The sequence below is a fragment of the Lepidochelys kempii genome, chromosome 1 (assembly GCF_965140265.1).
Source record: "Lepidochelys kempii isolate rLepKem1 chromosome 1, rLepKem1.hap2, whole genome shotgun sequence".
NCBI lineage: Eukaryota > Metazoa > Chordata > Testudines > Cheloniidae > Lepidochelys > Lepidochelys kempii.
In genome coordinates this window covers 301,315,214-301,334,810 of record NC_133256.1, presented here as the reverse complement: position 1 = coordinate 301,334,810, position 19,597 = coordinate 301,315,214, and the positions used below count along the sequence as shown (strand labels likewise).

The 19,597-nt window shown below is 42.2% G+C and overlaps 1 protein-coding gene and 1 long non-coding RNA gene across 2 annotated transcripts in view; one reads left to right on the top strand and one right to left on the bottom strand.

Moving 5' to 3' along the window:
* Positions 1 to 210: 210 nt before the first annotated feature.
* The window catches only part of LOC140905228 (uncharacterized), a 32,441-nt gene continuing 13,054 nt past the window's right edge, over positions 211 to 19,597 (top strand). The window contains exons 1-2 of the long non-coding RNA XR_012156799.1: positions 211 to 303; positions 11,826 to 11,944. This is a non-coding gene — a long non-coding RNA (uncharacterized lncRNA). The remainder of the gene's footprint in view (positions 304 to 11,825; positions 11,945 to 19,597) is intronic.
* LSMEM1 (leucine rich single-pass membrane protein 1) lies at positions 1,861 to 10,856 on the bottom strand. Its single transcript, XM_073341772.1, has 3 exons — positions 10,730 to 10,856; positions 4,728 to 4,862; positions 1,861 to 2,081 (listed from the first exon to the last, which is right to left on the bottom strand). The coding sequence occupies exons 1-3, from the start codon at positions 10,854 to 10,856 to the stop codon at positions 1,861 to 1,863; spliced, it is 483 nt and encodes a 160-aa protein (XP_073197873.1).

Below are 19,597 nucleotides of genomic sequence, written 5' to 3'. Positions count from 1 at the left end.
TCCAAAATACTTGAAGGGAGGGGTCAGGAGCAGGATCTTAACTAGGTTCAGCTGGTTCATGACAGGTAAAGCTTATTGGATAAGCAGGGATGGCCCCACTGGGAGGATCTATGCTAATATCTGGAATTGAGAAAGCAGCCAATCAGAGAAGGCCAAAAATCGTATATAAGGCCGAGAGCTGGCTGGCTTGGGTGTGGGTGTGGGAGTAGGACAGAAGAAGCACAGAAGAACAGCAGCGAGCACCAGCGAGAGAGACACAGAGCAGAAGGACCATAGATGGTACGCAGGGATTCTAGAAGGAGAGTAAGTGTAATTCCTTCTTAATTATAAAGAATGCATGGGTATGTTGTAAATAAAGCTGGATGCCTGCGTCTGAATGGATTTTACTCCACCCATTCTACGATTGCATGATCACAACTCATAGAATGTTATTATTTAGTAATGTTCTTTAAGGTGTAATGTTGCTTTATACCTATGCATAAAGGATCTGTGTGTTACATTGTAATAGGTTTAATGTTATATCACAGCATTGTATTAAGGCTTGATACATACATATCAGGGCTCAATGTGTACCATATCATGCAACATTGTATGTGCTATATGGTTTGTGTAGTCTACTGCGTTACCTTAGTATATGATCGCATAACACAATTGCATTGCATTTAGAAATGTGTCATGTATCGCAGTGTATTCTTTCTTGATTATGTGTATTGTAACTGATTATTTCCTTTAAATAATAAATAATAAACCTTTAAATTCCTTTTAATTCCTTTAAATAATAAACCTATTTTGTTTTTAAAGAATTACTGCTTGAGTGCCAATCCTTTGAGCAGAAGGCTGTATCTGTATCCTCTCACAGGTTAACAGAACTAGTCTGTTCTGGGGAGTCCTCTGAGAGTCAAACTCCCTGGTAAAACCTCAGCAATTCCTCTAGGGCAGGCCACCTCCTGTTACCCATTGAAGTGGGCCAAATTAACAACTGGTTTACAGTTACAGGCAGGCAATTATTGGGGATATGCCTTTGGTCCAAATTTTGGGATACATCATTTCACACTTGAATCCACAAACAATTGACAATTGACAGCCACTTTCAGTCATTACCAGCCTGGTCTGGATTTGTCATGTTACAGAATCTATTTTTTTAAAGGTTTTGATATTTTAAACTAAGCAGCATGTTGATATTTTTAGTGAAGCCATAGTAAAACATCAGGCCGTGTGGCAGAATCAGGTATATTTTAGAAGTTGTCATCCTCTTAATACAAACAATATACAAGCAAATGTAGAACTTACTCCGGATAAAAAGACCCACTGAACAGGATCTGAGTTGAACCACTTCTCACTGAAAACTGAATTGTTCTCTAATAGAAAAACCGCCATTTGCTTTTGTGGGTAGTAAAACCTAGAGGCCCTGACCCTGCGACCACGTGCAGACCCATTGCCAGTTCACCCCATTCATTGTAAATTCCAGGAGCCAAGCCTCCTAGCCCAATCCTGCAAAACTTTACTCATATAAACCAGGATCAGGTACTATTTTCTGTGTTAAATTTAGAAGCTTTTAGAAATTTGGGCCCAGATCCTGCAAGATACTTTTCTCACATAGAGTTATTTGCAGGAACGGGGCCGTAGTGAAGCATTTCAGAGTCAAATGCCAGAGCTAAACATGTTGTAACATCCATATATTCAAGCTAGGTGGATGTAAATCTGTGCAGTGTTAGTGGCTCCATTCTCTTCAGGTTGCTTTTCAAGTGTTGTTATGGCACCTGCTAAATCTGAATAATTAAATAACCCACCTGGTTACATAGGAGCAGAGCTGAAAGCAAATGAATAAACTGAGAGAATAGTTTTCATTGCACAGGGGATCTACTGCACTGTTGCTTCCAGCTTTGAACGGGGAAATAAAGAGTTACGAAGATAAGGAGTGGGCGGTTTTTGATCTGTGAAGAGATTTTCTTCCTTCTCCATAATTCCTGATTGGTTTAGATGCTTTAATATCATATTGTTTATATTCTTAAGATCTTCTGCGTTCTTCCTTTCAAATGCTAGTCTGTTTGATATTTCATCCATCTTGTTGCCAGTGTGAACTTTAAAAGGAAAGGACATTATGTTAAACTGGTAACATTTAAACCAAGTGGATCATTGTCATTTGGTGCATCCCTGTGGGAAATTGAATGGGAATTTATTCAGAGACATAACAACATGATAGCAAGTTCACACACAACCTTTTCCAACTAGGTTTCTGGAGAAGTTATGGGCTGACTGAATTCTTTTACAACCGATTTTTGTTTTTATTCTGGTGTAGTATAATGCAATAAAATATACTGCTTAAGAGTCAGCATATACAGTCTTCAGGTGGGCAACCCTCTCATTACCATCCATAGAAGATTTACTTATTTAAGGGTTGTAAGATTTATCCCTATGTCTGGACAGAAAACATTCATACGTCCCTTCGGGCATAGTCCCTAAATAAATCACAGAGACTTAGGACTAGAACCAGAACCCTTCATTTCCCAGAACATAGGCCTCTGAGTTAAAAGAACTCCTACAGCTGTTAGTATTAGTAGCCTCTCATCCTCTCTGTGGAACACAAGAGGATGATATCACTCATTTATTTTTCTATATATATCAGTCCAGTACATTATGTACTTGGGCCTTCTCTACTTAGACAAAACTTTCCCCGAGGTTCTGAGTTTGATAGGAGCTTAAATCCAACAGCAGGGTGCCAATCCTTGATGACTCTGTCTGCGGATTACAGACATAACACTAGATAAACCTCATGGCTGGGAGAAAAACCTTGGAACTTCAGCTCCCAAAACACAGGCCTCTACCCCTTTGGGTCCATGACGAACTTCTGTAATTAACTGTAATAGTGGGTCCCTTACCCGCTCTGCCACCTAGTCATTACCCAGCAACATTACGCTTTGAGTTATGCATAATATAAAGCCAATACTTGCAACAGGGACACATCCTGTTTAAGCAAATTTGGGGCCATCATAAAGCAATTTAATTGGACTTCCCAGGTACAACATTCAAGATTCCCTGTGCAGCCTTTACTTCCCTGACAGTCTTCTGCTTTGCCAGCAGGCTCTGTCATGAGTCCAGAACTGCAGTTAGTGGAGGCAGTGTAGGGAACAGTGGATGAAAGTTTCCTGCTAAAAGAAGAGCGTGAGGAACCTGTGATGTGCCCCAGCTAGAGCCATGACATGGGGGGAACATCCTGCTGCCAAAGGGCCTCAAGTTCTTATCACCACAGCATCCTCAGTTAGCAGTATGCACCTCATCCGATCTAACACCTTAGCCTGAGCAGTGAAAACCAAACTGTTGGGTCCCTGTGATTCAGGGGTAGCCAGTGGCTGTTGGCTTGGCAGCATTAAAGGCCCTACAAATGGATAATTATCCCCACAGAGGTGATGCTATTAGCCAATTCTGATATCGCATCTGATTTTTCAGGCTCCTTTTGTTTGGGGAATTCTTTGTTCCAGATTATTTCCACTCAGCTGTTAGCACAGGAACCTGAAGCCCTCTCTGAATAACACAGACTGAATGTCAACTGAGCTAAATTCACCCCCTCCCATGTTACTCCATCAGCCTTAATGGAATTACACCAGGAAGAAAATTCTTCTGGAGAAGAAAAGAAAAAGGATGTTTTCAAAACATTCCCCAACAATACAACCTACTAGAAAAGGATGCACTCTGCTTTACAGTCAACATTTCCAGGAACCACAGCCTAGCACTGCTGAGCTATATTTCAACTACTGTTCTTATCACATCAAGGTTAAATGCAGGTTGTTTAAAATCCTCCTTTAAGGTATGGGTCACACTGATAACCTGTTGCTGAGCTTGGCTGATGAAGTAGCATGGAAAGATAAACTAGCTTTTTAAAAGTTGCCCTTCCAGCCTTGCTTAATTCAGATAAATTGGCACACAGCAGCAGCCCCTCCACAAGACATTTTTAGCTTAATTCATTTCTATACCTTGTACTGAGGGAATGGGTTCAAGGTTGACATTGTTGCAGTGCTAGGAAGAGAGCCAGGCACATCCTTGTTCTGGGGCCAAGTAAGCAAGTCTGAATAATTCTCTGGCCTCCCTGTCAAACCTAAGACACATTCCAGTGAACATCTGTCATTTCCCATCTCAGGAGGTATCTAACTCTCCCATCTTGGGACACCACTTATCCAGGTTTTAGTTTATAAGAAACATCACTAGCCTTCCCAGTGCAGGGCTGCATTGCACAGCCATTCAAAAATGCAACATATTTAAAGGATCCAATACAATAGTGTAGCTCCTGCTTACACAGTGTGGCTTTCTAGCCCGCTCGAGTAGTTAGATTGGAGAGGTTTGTAAGTCTGAAGCCTCAGAAGTGGCTTCTAGTCCCCTTAGCTTAGGGACTAGAACAATGGTTCTCAATCGGAGGCCCACAGGCCACTTGCCGCCAATCAGCACAAAGCTGTGGCCCATGTGACATCCTCAGAGCCATACAGGTAGTATTGGATGCAGCACACATAAAACATTATGGGCTGCATATACGTCCCACAATTGTAAATAGGTTGAGAACTACTGGACTAGAAGCTCATGCTTTTAGATCCAGAGGTTCCACAGATTCAATGCCTAATGCCAGTTACCAATCCAAGTGTTACAATAGCTTGTTACAATGTAGCTCAATATATTCCAACACTTCCTTCAGTTTACAGGCCACGTTATTTACAAGAATCGTAGCATGCTTTACTTACTTGTTAAGAATATTACAAATGAAACAAGTGCCAAACTGACAATCAAAATAATGATCAGTGTGACGAAGAACAAATGTTGGCAACTTATGCTGCTCCATGTCATCAAACTGCCAGTGTTCTCTTCCTCCTGGGCTGCTATGGAATGAAAATAATATTCTGATATGAAATTGATTGGAGGTTATTAGGAAAACAAATAACAAAATGCCTCTGGTTCTCAGCAGAGAGAAGCCAGAATACAGTAGCTCCTCACTTAAAGTCGTCCCAGTTAATGTTGTTTCGTTGTTACGTTGCTGATCAATTAGGGAACATGCTCATCTAAAGTTGCGCAATGCTCCCTTATAACTTCGTTTGGCAGCCACCTGCTTTGTCCACTGCTTGCAGGAAGAACAGCCCATTGCAGCTAGCCAATTGAGGCTTGGAACCAGGGTGGACCGGCAACCCCCCTATCAGCTCCATGCTCCCCTAAGTTCCTTGTGCAGCAGCCGCCCAGCTGGCTATCAATTGCCAGCAGTTCAGCTGTACCTCCCCCCTCTGCCATGTCCTGCTCCTGCCCTCTGCCTTGGAGCTGCTCCCTGAGCCTCCTGCTTGCTGAGGGGGTGGGTGGAGAAGACGGGGGCTAATGTCAGGGTGTCCTCCTCCCCCTTGCTCCTGGACCCAGCATACCCCATCTCCATAGAGCAGGGGGACACATGACGGGGCTCAGGATGGAGCGAGCTTCCTGGCAGCAGCTGTGGTCTCAGCTTGCTGATTAACTTAACTAGTCAGTGTACTTAAGAGTGGGTCAGCGTACTTAAAGGGGAAATGTGCATCTTTCTCTCTCACACACACAAGATGTGTGTCTCTCTCTGCCATGCTGTCTCCCCTCCCTCTATTTGTGCTGCCTGGTAGAGTGTGAGGCTACATTAACAACAAGTTAACCCTTGAGGGCTCAGCTAATTGCTAGTTCATCATTTAGCACTAAGGCATTCCCTGGGAAATATCCCACTGTCTGACTTCACCACCTCAACCAAGCTTCACAATCATCATTGCTGTGTACAGTATTAAATTGTTTGTTTAAAACTTATACTCTGTGTGTGTGTGTGTAGAGAGAGAGAGAGAGAGTGTGTGTTTTGTCTGGCAAAAAAAAAAAATTTCCCTGGACCCTAACCCAGCCATTTACATTAATTCTAATGGGGAAATTGGATTCGCTTAACATCGTTTCGCTTAAAGTCGCAGTTTTCAGGAACATAACTACAACGTTAAGTGAGGAGTTACTATACACCCAAACTTTGAGAATGCTCAGAGCCAAGTCCACCCTTTCTGACTTGGATCCATCTCTGTTTCTGAGTAGGATACAGGCACCACGTTATTAATAACTTTAGCCGTTTCCTGGTAAATTGCAGTCCTATTCCAGAAAGGAGATGTGTAAAAATGGCAGTGCTTACTTAACAGATCTGCTCCCTTTATGTATTCAGAGTTATACTGGCTCATCTTAAGCAGCAAAATATTTTTTGACACTTTCACTCCTGATAACCACAGGAGCCATACAGCTAAGAAAGAGTGAGCAACATTCCTTTCCAAATTGTGAATCATCAACTGACTGGTTGGCTTACACCTGTGCAACTCTGCTGACAGCAATGGGCCTGCACAGGCTGAAAGCCTAATTTGGCCTGCAGAACCCTTATTTCTTGCAATGTAACATGAGAATGAGAAGGGAAGAATCCAGTTTTACTCTCCCAGGTTCAGGCTGAATGGGCAGGGGAAGTTAGACTATATTAGAGCTTGTTGGGACATTTTCTTTAAATATACTGTTTCACTGAAATGGAAACCTTTTTCCAGAGATGTATGGAGTTTGGTGAAGTTTTTGCCTGCCGGGTTTACTAGGTCCAGGATGGACTCTTTTGGCACTTCCAGGAAAACGGAGAGAACAGGAGATGCAAATAGAAAACTGACATTTTGGGGATCTGCAAATGGCCTTTTTTTCCAACACAATTCCATTTTGTGAAAACATTCGGAATGTTTTGGTTTGTTCCTATGCAGAATGAAAACAATTGTTGAGACCTCAAAAGTTGTCATGAAATGGAATTGTCCTTCTCCAGCCAGATCTAGTATATATAAACTGAGCACATTTGGCATTGGGGTGAGAAGTAAGCCCACTTGCCACTCCTCCTGCAGATGCAAGAAGAGGGACTAGAGGACAACCTGTTAGCCACGCCTTCCCTGAAATTTGTGGGGCAAGCCAGCTTGCTGCTCTTTAGAAACTTTGGTGGGTGAAAGGACAGGTCCCTCACGAAAAACATAACAGTTAAGTGTGGGGTGAATATGGGCCTAGGGATAGGAAGGATAGTGGGAACCAGGGTCTGAATCCTCCTGAGAGTTTTGTGTGAACCTTAGTTTCCCATTTGGGCAGCATTTGCCCTAGGAAACCTTTTGGGGAAGTTCTGTGGCCTGTGTTATACAGGAGGTCAGACTAGATCTGTGGTAGGCACGGCCCATGGCCCATCAGGGTAATCCACTGGTGGGCTGCGAGACAGTTTGTTTACATTGACTGTCCACAGGCACAGCCGCCTGCAGCTCCCAGTGGCCCATGCAGCTTCCCGCAGCTCCCATTGGCCGGGAACGGTGAACCATGGCCACTGAGAGCTGCAGGTGGCCATGCCTGTGGATGGTCAATGTAAACAAACTGTCTTGTGGCCCGCCAGCAGGTTACCCTGATGGGCCACATGCACCCTGCGGGCCACAGGTTTCCCACCACTGGACTAGTTGATCACAATGGTTCTTTCTGGCCTTGGAATCTATGACTCACAGTCTAAAATCCCTGTCTGGAAAGAGGACAGATGTGCATCTCTGCTCATAGACAGCTGAAGGCTAGAGGCTTGAGACTAGAGCAGGCAGTCCTTGAGCAGACCACCAAGGGGAGATTAAAGGTGGGTTTACACTGAAGCTTTGACAGAAATCACAGCTGCATATGATAATCTCCTATGAAAAATGTATTTCCAAATTTCCATCAGTGTTGTGCTGAATCTGGTAAGACTCTTGAAGGGCACTGCAATTAAGCTGATGGTGATAAAGAAGAAAAAGGATTGTGTATGCCATAACAGCACATTGATGATGAGTAAACCCATGGTTTGGGAGTTCACTGAACTAGTCAGAGATCCCTGGGAGTATTTTTGCTGTCCTTTATTGCATTTAATGTGTTCCTGCCTGTGGATAAAGTAAAGCCTGCAGCCTTTTAATATTTGTTTTTTATTATTATTATTATTATCATGGCCTCAGCCTTCATAACAAATACAATTTGTACTAAATGCCACCACCACAGATATTGCTTCCTAGCCAGAATAATAAGGCTGGGGGAGCTGCTTTCAGTCTCTCAAGCATTGGCAGCTATCAATAGAATTCTCACAAATGCCACTTGTCTGCTCTGCCTAATGAACGCTTCTTACTAGCCAACTGGCCAAACGTGCCAGCTTACGCTATTGCAAGTAACCAGTGAACAAGGATTCCTGCCAAGCTGCAAACAATGAGAACATTTTATGTTGTGAAGCAAAAAGTAATTGGTGTGGAGCGCCTACCAAAATTAGAAGCCCTTTCTTTTTAAAACTACTTTAAAATTATGGCTAATGTGTTGCCTTAGGTTTGGTTATGTCAGGTCACATTAAGCTACTAAACTAAAGGAATGCCATGCATACTGCAGTACAAGCACTGTTGAAACATCCTTTTGTTTAAATCCAGATCTGGCATTTTCTGTAGAAAATGGTAGCACTGTCCCATTTATTTTTCATGATTACCAGAGGGTGAAAAATGCTCACACAGTCCAAAGGGGTGGAAGCAGTAGATATAGTTTGACTTGAGTCAGGCTTTTGATACGGTCTCACAGGACCTTCTCATAGACAAATTAAGCCTAGATGAAGCTACGATAAGGTGGGCGCACAAGATGTGGCCAAATTGCGGAAAGTCCAAAGGAGAGCAATAAAAAGGATTAAAGGTCTAGAAAACATGACCTTGGAGGAAAGATTGAAAAAACTGGAGAAGAGAAGACTGAGAGCATGACAACACTCATCAAGTATGAAAAAGGTTGTTATAAAAGGGAGAGTGATAAATTGTTCTCCTTAACCACTGAGGACAGAGCAAGAAGCAATGGGCTTCAACTGCAGCAAGGGAAATTTAGGTTGACATTAGGAAAAAATTCCTGATTGTAAGGGTAGTAGAACAAATTACCTAAGGAGGCTGTGGAATCTTCATCACTGGAAATTTTTACGAACAGGTTAGACAAACACCTGCCAGGGATGATCTGGGTAATACTGAGTTCTGCCTCAGCACAGGAGACTGGTCTAGATGACCTACACAAATGGCATATACAAATAGTGCAGTCTCTCGGAAGATATTCTACTGGTGTGAGGGCAATCAGATACTTACATAAAACTCCAAGCATTAAAGAAACATCTAAAAAAATATCATAGAGAAAGAGCCAAATTGGTGTACAAACTATACATAGCACTGCTTTCATTTTCTGCTGAAATGCAGCCACCTGTAGGTAACTGTTTAACAGCACCAAAAGTACTGTATAATAATTTAGTCCAGAAATGAAGAATAACATCCATTAAAAATTACAGGGAGAATTTTGGTAGGTAAAGAGAAATAATCTGACACTAGAACTGATTTATTCTGTGCCATTTCTTGTTCTTGTTAAAATGAGGATAGCCTACATTAGACAATACTATGGCAGCTTTCTATCATTTTCAATAGGGGATCCTGGTGTCTGGCCCCTGTACAACCGTAGTAATTAACAGCAGAAAAATGTTCAGCCCCTTGGCTAAGATGTTGATGTCTTTCTAACTCCTCTTGCCTCAAAGCTCAAGTGTCACCTATGATATTTCTCCCAGCATTATCTATAAGATATAAAATCAGTCAAGGTAGTGGCTGAGTGGCTATCTGCATTTTTGTCCTATTTGAAGCCTAGTTAATTGTGACTCTTAATGTACAGCTACTCTTCAGCCAAATTTCAAAAGTACAAATTGTGCTGCTAAACTAAGGAGAACACTACAGAATACTGTACCTACTTAAATAACATAATGTGGAATGCTGCCAAGAAACTGCCGCTTGTAAAGTGCTTTCAGATCACAAAAGAGTCAAACACATCTCGACTATTGCTGTCTAAAAATATTCTTGTTGCCATGTGTGAGTCAAAGATAAAAGTTCACAAAAGCAGTAAAATCAGGAGGATAGTACAATTCTGAATCTGTTTGAAATAAGTTCCCTGAATTAAGATCTAAAGAAGGTTCATCGAATACTTCAGGAAAGTGGCTGGGATCATCAGGTGATAGTCATTCCTTAAAAGCAAAAACAGGATCACAATAATTTTAGTTGCTGCTTATTATTTCTTTAAGCTTTTATGTGTATTTTAGTAATTGTGAAAATTGCCAGGCAGAAGAGAGAGGTCATCATTTTTATTCCCAGAATAGATACATATTGGGAATGATGGCACAGGCTTCCTACAATGTCCCACCCATGTGCCTCAGACATGATGTGAAGGGCCTAACTAGAAGTGGAAGGGTACCTCAGTTTTAACAGAGAATCCTTAGCCCTGCTGTGGACGCTGCCAACAAGAATCTGGCACTGGCAACTGTCACAGACAGGTTACCAGAGTAGTTAGACCACTGGTCCTATGTGTTCTGTGCACATGATTCCAGTTGTGCTGGTCATTTTTGTCATAGCTATCTCTAATCAGAATTCAATTTCCTTTAAATGCCTGAGTTGAAGTGCACTTATTAAGTCAGATCCTTAGCTGTTGTAAATTGACATAGTGCTGTTGACATCAGTGGAAATACACCATTTGGATTTACACCAGCTGGGACTCTGGCCCATTTTGTTAAAACATGAAGTGCATGTGTTTATATGGTAAATAAATCCCAGAATGATAAGTGTTAGTTTAAATTGTCAAATACATCTGTACATTCGTTTCTTTTTTTTTTTTACCTAGTGTATACTGAGAATAGTTGCCAAGCATTATCTGGCATACATACTCAGCAGGTGTTGCGATCCATCAGAACACAGATGCAGTTTGTTTAGGTTGTTTAAGGAATCAACCACATAAAGTTTTCCTTCTTCATTGGTATCAAGTAAGTCAATTTCCAGAGAAGAACTCTCCATTGTACCTAAAAGAAAACATGAATATTGGAAATAATGACTACTATTAAGGGGCCTGATCCTGTGAGGTGCTGAGCTCCCTTAACTCTCACTGAAGTCAGTGGGAGTTGAGGATGATTAGCTCTTTGTAGGAGATATTCAGAACCTTTCAGGATAGGACCAATATGAGCTGTGAGTAACTCACTAGTTAACATTTCTAGTTTATTGTTCGAGATCTCCAAGTGTTAAAGTTCATTGCCACATCAGAATTTTGTAGTATATTGTTCCACCTTTCTAGCTCCTGCATTGATTTAGGTGTAAACTAATACTTATTTGTATAACATCCAAAGCTTGGAAGGTACTTTACAGACCAATAAAACAGGGTAAAATCCTTGCCCCATTGAAGTCAATGGCAAAAATCCCTAGTCTCTCCCCTGATTATCTCACAATGTAAGTACCAGAGATGTGAGATGATAAGTAAAAAGCCGGTAGGAGAGTGAAGGAGAAAGGTTCCCCATGTTTATTTTTTTCCCCTACTGTTCCTCAGATGTTCTTGTCAACTGCTGGAAATGGCTCACCTTGATTATCACTCCAAAAGGTTTTTTTTTCTCTCCTGCTGGTAATAGCTCACCTTACCTGATCACTCTCATTACAGTGTGTATGATAACACCCATTGTTTCATGTTCTCTGTGTATATAAAATCTCCTCACTGTATTTTCCACTGCATGCATCCGATGAAGTGAGCTATAGCTCACGAAAGCTTGTGCTCAGATAAATTTGTTAGTCTCTAAGGTGCCACAAGTACTCCTTTTCTTTTTGCAGATACAGACTAACACTGCTGCTACTCTGAAAAATGACAAGCTCGTTCATTTGCTTATAAATACTGATACATCACTGTGGCTTGTTTTTTTCTTGGTTAAACAAATGATTGGGGTCAGGGTGGTCAGGAAAAAGTTATAGCTTGCCATAATTGCTCTTCTTTCTTTATTTTAGATTTGATTGACACCAGAACCTACTTTGAAAAGGGTCTGAGCTGGTAGCATAGGCCTGTGCCACTCCAAAGAAGGCAAGACAATTCTTGAAGAAAACACAGACTATTTCCATGCCTTAAGGTAATTGTTCAGGTATTCTCTGATATATGGCTTAACTTTGGATATGTTTACACTGCATTTAAAAACCCATGGCTGGCCCATGCCAGTTGACTCAGGCTAAGGGGCTCTTTAATTGCAGTGTAGACATTTGGGCTCAGGCTGGAGCCTGGGCTCTAGGGCCCAGTGAGGTGGGAGGGTCTGAGAGCTTGTGCTGCAGTTAGGCAGCCCCTTTATCTGAACACCATATGCCTGAGTCAGCTTGCACAGGCCAGCCATGGGTTTCTAATTACAGTGTAGACTTACCCTATAACACCTCCTCTTTGCCAAGGGCTTAGCTCTCAATGCGCACAAGTCCCTTGGAAGTGTTAGAAATTTACATTCACAAATTAACAAAATGACATTTAGAAATCACATCCTATGTTTTTAGAGTGGATTACTTCTTATCAATTTTCAAACACCCAAAGGTGTGAGGCTCCAGCCTATCTCGGCTAATAAGAAATTTGAAACTGCAGCTACCAGGGCGCAAAAGAGGCTGCTAGACCAGGGATTGGCAACCTTTGGCACATGGCCCTTCAGGGAAATCCGCTTGCGGGGCGGGACAGTTTGTTTACCTGCAGCATCTGCAGGTTTGGCTGATTTCAGCTCCCACTGGATGCAGTTCGCTGTTCGAGGCCAATGGGGGCTGTGGGAAGCGGTGGCCAGCTCATTCCTGGCCCACACCGCTTCCCGCAGCCCCCATTGGCCTGGAACAGTGAATCGTGGCCAGCTGGAGCTGCAATCGGCTGAACCTGCAGATGCTGCAGGTAAACAAACTGTTCCGGCCTGCCAGCGGATTTCCCGGACATGCTGAATGCCAAAGGTTGCCGATCCCTGTGCTAGACTAACTACGGACCCCTTCTGATGTCATTGCAGAGGATAAAAACTCTTATTCCCCCTCACCTTTAAGAAAGAATTAGAAGGGATTTAGCTCCCAGATGGCTTCTCTGCTGAGTCTGGGATAGAAAGCCCCATTACTTGGAAAATGTGAATCACGTGTGTGTTTCAACAAATATACATTCAGAGTTATGGGGAAAGATGTCTATAGAGGGAGTAGAGCTGGCCAGAGTCACCCAGGCATACAATCTTTTGTCAGGCCTTTACCATACCAAAGCCCGTAAAAGTCTTCTCAACATTACCATTTATGCTGGTAACCTTTCAGGACTGGTACCCACACTACTCTGGGTAACATTCAACAGTACATTTGCTCTAGGCACATGAGACCTTTTCCAGCTCCCTCCTTCTTGACTCAGTTACCAAACCCAACTGGCAAGTTTCCTGACTCACCCTTTCCATAGTATGACATCATGAAGAGCAATTTCCCTCTGTACCAACATTTTAATAAGTGCTGTGGGGAAAACTGGGGCTGTTTCCTGTCAGGCACGCGTAGGAGCAGATACTCATAGCATCATGCCAACCCACGCTGCTCTAGTTCGCTCCCAAAGTTGGGGACACAGCCAAATAACTACTCATTGACTTTCAGTGAGACTTAGGCTCCTAACCAGCTCAGGTGCTTTTGAAAAGGGGCTAGCGCTCATAAGGGAAAATAAGACTGATGGCTCTGTAAATACATGAACAGAAAGAGTAAAGTCTTTATTCAACTGAGGGGAAATGACATGAAAATGAGTACAGCTCCTTTTTCTTTTGTCATTCTGAGCAGTTACTGAAAAAATAAAAAAATAAGGTGAAAAAGCTAGAATTGCAACCAATCAGCTCAATCCAGTAGCTTTTATATATGCAGCAGTAATTTCAGGACAGATGACTTCTATGCACTAGAATGTATAAGGTAACAAGTTCTAGTAGCTATATCATTACTATCTTTGGTATCTCCATATGACCACATCCATGCCCAGCTGTACTTCTTATGGGACACAGTTATGCAGCGTTCTACAGATTCACCACCTCTCACACACAAGGGCCTCCCGCTATTTTTAGCTTCAGAAGGGCAGTTGTTTTCCCTGAACATTTTCCATTTTGGTTAGACTTCCTTGCAACAACTTTAAGAAAGACTCTCCTGAAGACTTCAGCTCTAATAAATGTAAGTAACTGATCTGATAGTTTTAGATATGTGTTACATTCACAAGTTGTAGATTTTTGTAGTTAAGTATTTAGAACCAATTTCCCCACTGTACACTCACTTTCTGTACATACAAACAGCATGCTATGAATGCTCTGTTTTATGATTTATTTCCACGTCAGCACCTTGAAACAAACAAGATGCGAACACAGATATCAGTGTCACTGGCCTCCTAACTATTAATTAGTTTCACAACAGGGCTAAATTAACCCTCAGAGCTTTTAAATTAGTCATTGTAATTGGTATTTTAATATTGCTTAAAGGCCACCACCTCATAAGCATTAAAATATCATAACTTAATACTTTTAAATGTAAGTTATTTTTGGTAATGTAACATAAGTACCTAAAAATTCTTAACAAAGAATAAAATCAAGACTAAATGGATTAGCAAAACAATAGAATAAAGTGTAAATTACTTACAGTTTAACCATAGTCAGCTAAAAATTCAGGATGGAAGAAGTCATCAAGTATCAAGTATGAGAAGAAAACTTGCTTTGTAGTTTCCCTCCTCACTTTTAGACCCTGTAAACTCCCACAGGACCCATAAACACAGCTATGAAACTGACTATCCCTTTCAATCTATATTTAGCGTTCATTTTGGCCAAGAAGTCTGGTTTCTATTTAAAACACACACACACACACACAGAGTTCACTTATTAGACCAGAGTCACTATGAAATTTTAATATTCACTGCTATTATGGTGAGTTTTTAATATGCTTTTGACATGTATCATTTTACTAATATTTTGCACTGAGTGACTTTTTAAAACAGGCTTGATAAACTAATCTAACCAATATTCTAGTTAATGAAATAATTAGACATCTCAAGATACACAAACTACATCCGTTTAATTTATCTTCATAACAAAGTGTGACTTTTTTAAAGTACTCCATACAAAGGACTCTAACAGATTTTTCTGATGTATTGGTTAAGAATGGGCAAAATACTTGCAATGCAAATTTCCATTTTTCCAGTGAACATTACAGACGGTTGGATGTATTTAACAATTGCCACAAGTGGTGCGGTTGATGCCAATACAAAACCAAATAGGCTCAGACAGCTGATCTATGGAGCAGTCCCATATTTCTATAATACCATTTTGCTGTTAGTCTGCATTTTAACAGTGTGAAATTTAGGTCATGACAAGTGCCTAAATCATGTAATCGTTTCTGTAAATGAGGCATGACAAATACTAAAAGTCAGAAGACACATAGTTACACTATCCTCTAACAGACAAGGCACTCAGAACTAAAAGCAATAAAGAAGTGTGTAATCATAGAATCATAAGACTGGAAGGGACCTCGAGAGGTCATCTATTCCAGTCCCCTTCACTCAAGGCAGGAATAAGTATTACCTAGACCAGAGGTTCTCAAACTGTGGTCCGCGAACTGAGCTCCATTCAGGTGGTCCGCAGATAGTTCCCTCTAAGGTGCGTGCCTGGGCAGCCACACAGGAGAGAATGAAGGGCCACCCACAGGGGTGAAAGTAACTCCAGACACTTACCGGCCCTGGAAGGGGCAGGGCCTCAGGCAGAAGGGGCAGGGCTAGGGGGTCAGCGTCCCCCAGGCAGCTCTTCCAGGCTGCCATGGCAGCTTTAAGGACAGTGCTTTGCCACGGCAGCGCTTTAACGTCGCTGTCCCTTCCCCCTCACCAGTCAGCAGCCCTGCTGGTACGGACCCTACCCATGGGGGAGGCAAAAGGGGCAGGGACATTAAGCGCTGCTGCACCAGTGCTTTAATGTGGGCTGCATACAGGCCGGTGCGGGTTCGTTCTGGTACACCGTACCGCTCACTTTCACCCCTGGCCACCCACCTGATTAGTGGAGCCATGCAGGTGCCTGGACCCTGGAGAAGGGGGCAGTGGGGTGAGAAGAGGGGGTGGCGGGGATTTGGGACATGCAGGGCTGCCGTGGCCAGAGAAAGGCGATGTTAGGATATAGATATTCAGGCCTGTCTGCAAAGGCCTGTACTTTAAGAATTTAGGTGTATTCTTATCACTTGGCTAGTTCTAGAGGTATAAAAGAAAGAATCAAAATCACTGTCTGCTGGTGTAAGGGCCTTCTCTTACTGTGACAGTCTGAGGCCCTGTTCTTAGGCTAAGGCCTTTGGCTAAGCAGCAGAGGCAGCCATAAGCTGGGAAGCGAACAGTCACATCCTCACATTCCAAACTAGTCACATTGAAATAAGGTGCTATTGGGCTGTCAGGCACTATCAGGACAGGATTGTATTCCTATCACCTCCAGAGAAAGGGAAGTGCCTAGAAAATGTAAAAGGAAACTTAGTTTGATAGCATCCTGTCTGGCAAGAACTCACTTATCAATAGCTGGGATGTGAAATCCTCACTTCTGTATTGTTTTGTCATTATAGTTCCCACTTTGCTATTGTTTATTGGCATGGTCTCTGTCTGGTTCTGTGATTGTTTCTGTCTGCTGTATAATTAATTTTGCTGGGTGTAAACTAATTAAGGTGGTGGGATATAATTGGTTAGCTAATCATGTTACAATATGTTAGGATTGGTTAGTTAAATTTCAGTAGAATGATTGGTTAAGGTATAGCTAAGAATAATACTATATAAATTAGGGGCAAACAGGAAGTAAGTTGGGATTCGAAAATAAGGAAAAAGGAACTTGTATTTAAGCTTGCTGGAAGTTCACCCCAATAATTATTGAATTGTTTGCACCTTCGGACTTCGGGTATTGTTGCTCTCTGTTCATGCGAGAAGGACCAGGGAAGTGGGAGAGTGAAGGAATAAGCTTTCTAACAGGCGACTTTCCCTAGCTCCAGGGCTGGGGCTGCCAGGGAGAGACAGGCCTCCTTCCCAGCCTCAGCTCTGTGGCGGGGGAAAAGACCCCTCTCTTTTCCAGCCCCAGCTCGGGGGCTGCCGCGGCAGGGGAGAGAGGGCACATCCATTGCATTAGAAAGGTAAGACGACTGATATTAAAATATGAGTTGTGTGCTTTTATTTGTAGAACAAAAAATGTTAAGGTTTTTTTTATATAACGCTTTTATCCAAAGCGCTTTACAATAGTTAGGTAACGGTACAAATAATATTTGGAAAGATCATTAAATAGTACGCCAAGACCCTTAGCAATTTTCAAGTGGGTTGTGGGAAAAAAAGCTTGAGAACCACTGATCTAGACCAGTGGTTCTCAACCTGTTTATCATTGTGGGCCGCATATACAGCGCACAATATATTATGTTGGCAGCAAGTTGAGAACCACAGCATCACTTCCCCAAAAGCACGCACAGTCCCCTATGCCCAGTGCCCCCACCCACAGCGGGGCCAGGGGCAGAGCTCCTGGCACGGGTCAGCAGACAGGACTGAGAAGGGGAGCCAGGAGCAGAGCCTCACTTAAAACCTGAGGGTGCGACAGCAAACCCCTAGTTCCCAGCACCCCTCACCCAAACCTATCCACAGACCCACTCTCCCACCCCCTGCAGCATCCACCAGCTCCCTGTTGGCAGGAATGCTGGTGCAGGCTACAAGACACCGTCTCCTCCTCAGCCAGCCCTGCCAGCCCAGAGCAGTACATTTTAATATTTTTAGCACACCGCTGTGTGCAAATTGGGCTGCATGCAGCCTGTGGGTCACAGGCTGAGAACCACTGATCTTGTCCATCCCTGACCAGTGTTTGTCTAACCTGCTCTGAAAAATCTCCTGTGATGCAGATAGTTTAACTACCTTGATAGTTAGGAAGGTTTTTTTTCCTCCTAATGTCCAACCTAAATCACCCTTACTGCAACGTAAGCCCATTGCTTCTTGTTCTATAGTCAGAGGTTAACAAGAATATACCTCCCTCCTCCTTGTAACAACCTGTTATGTACTTGAAAACCATTATACCACTCAAGTCTTCTTCTCCATACTGAACAAACCCAATTTTTTCAATCTTCCATCATAGGTCATGTTTTCTAGACCTTTAATCATTTGTCGCTCTTCTGGGAGCTTTTTCCAATTTGTGCCCAGAATTGGACACCATACTCCAGTTCAGGACTAATCAGTGCAGAATAGGTGCTTACCAACACCCCTGCTAATACACCCAAGAATGTTTGCCTTATTTTTTGTTGCAAGTGTTACACTGTTGACTGATATTTAGCTTGTGACCCACTATGACCTCCAGATCTCTTTCTAGGCAGTTTCCCATGTTGCATGTGTGCAATTGATAGTTCCTTCCTAAGTAGAGTACTTTGCATTTGTCCTTATTGAATTTCATCTCATTAGTCCAGATAATGTTGAATTTTAAATCCTGTCCTCCAAAGCACTTGCAACCCCTCCCAGTTTGATATTGTCAACACATGTTCTCTATGCCTGTATCTAAATCATTGATGAAGATATTGAACAGAACTGGTCCCTGAGGAACCCTATTCAATATGCTCTTCCAGCATGACACTGAACTACTGATAACTACTCTGGGATGTTTTCCAATCAGTTATTCACCTACCTCATAGTAGATCCATCTAATTCCCCTAGTTTGTGACATCATTCAAGACCAGTATTAAGAGCCTTACTAAAGTCAAGATATACCACATATACTGCTCCTCACCCCGCAGCCTTGTTACCCAGTCAAAAAAAAGCCACTAATTTGTTCTGACACAATTTGTTCTTGACAAGCGTATATTGCTACTTATAACTACAGCGTAGAACAGCACTCTTAAAGGCTATTGAAACAAATTGCTCAGTAAGACTAAAGAGCCAAAGAATAGTATCTGCAGTTGGCAGGAAGTAGAATAAAAGTCAAAGACCACCAACTTGCCTGCTTTGGGGCACACGCAGATCTGCAGGCGGTATCAAATTTATCACAAAAAGATTTGATAAATAAGATGGATCTAGTCTGATGCTGTCAGACAGGACCCCACACAAGTCAGACATTTTTCTAACACACTATTTACTGTGATTAGTGACAAAGACTTGAGCCCTTAAAAACTGATTGAGGACCCACCACTGAATCCATCAGTCACGGACTATTAAGAAAAATCATGAAGCAACAACCAGTTAGGTCTGCACACTAAAGAGATTTATTCTCTAAAATGGCTATCATGACCACTCAATTAGAAATAAGAAAAGGAGTACTTGTGGCACCTTCGAGACTAACAAATTTATTTGAGCAAAGGTGCCATAAGTACTCCTTTTCTTTTTACGAATACAGACTAACACAGCTGCTACTCTGAAACCTGTCAATTAGAAATGTAATACAAACCTATGCTAATCATGTGAAGAATGCAGATAAAATCATTCACGTTTCACCCTAACTTCCCCTACAGTTGGGCTCATATCTTCAGTTATACTTAGAGAGCCTGCTAAATCCAAATTTTTTCCTTCTTATTCACTTATGGCTGTTTGGCAGGTTCCACTTGTCACCAGTCAATTTGAGTTTACCCTCTGTGCTCTTAAAGGATCCTTGATTTCAAACCCTCCTCACATAGATGCAACTTCTATAAAGTGTTTTCAGGTACAGCTTATATTAATTCTCTGAACCATTTTTTACCCATGTATTTAGACTAGGGGGTTTTGACAGTATAAAGGGTCATAAAAATCACTCCTATGACATCATAACAGCTTGAAT

Bases quoted from the DNA above. Each gene is read 5' to 3' on its own strand.
- LSMEM1 (XM_073341772.1), bottom strand. From the start codon at position 10,856: ATGGAGAGTTCTTCTCTGGAAATTGACTTACTTGATACCAATGAAGAA. The intron at 4,863-10,729 runs GTATGTATGCCA...TTCATTCCATAG, and splicing joins TGGATCGCAACACCTGCTGA to CAGCCCAGGAGGAAGAGAAC. The intron at 2,082-4,727 runs GTAAGTAAAGCA...TTCCTTTTAAAG, and splicing joins ATTTGTAATATTCTTAACAA to TTCACACTGGCAACAAGATG.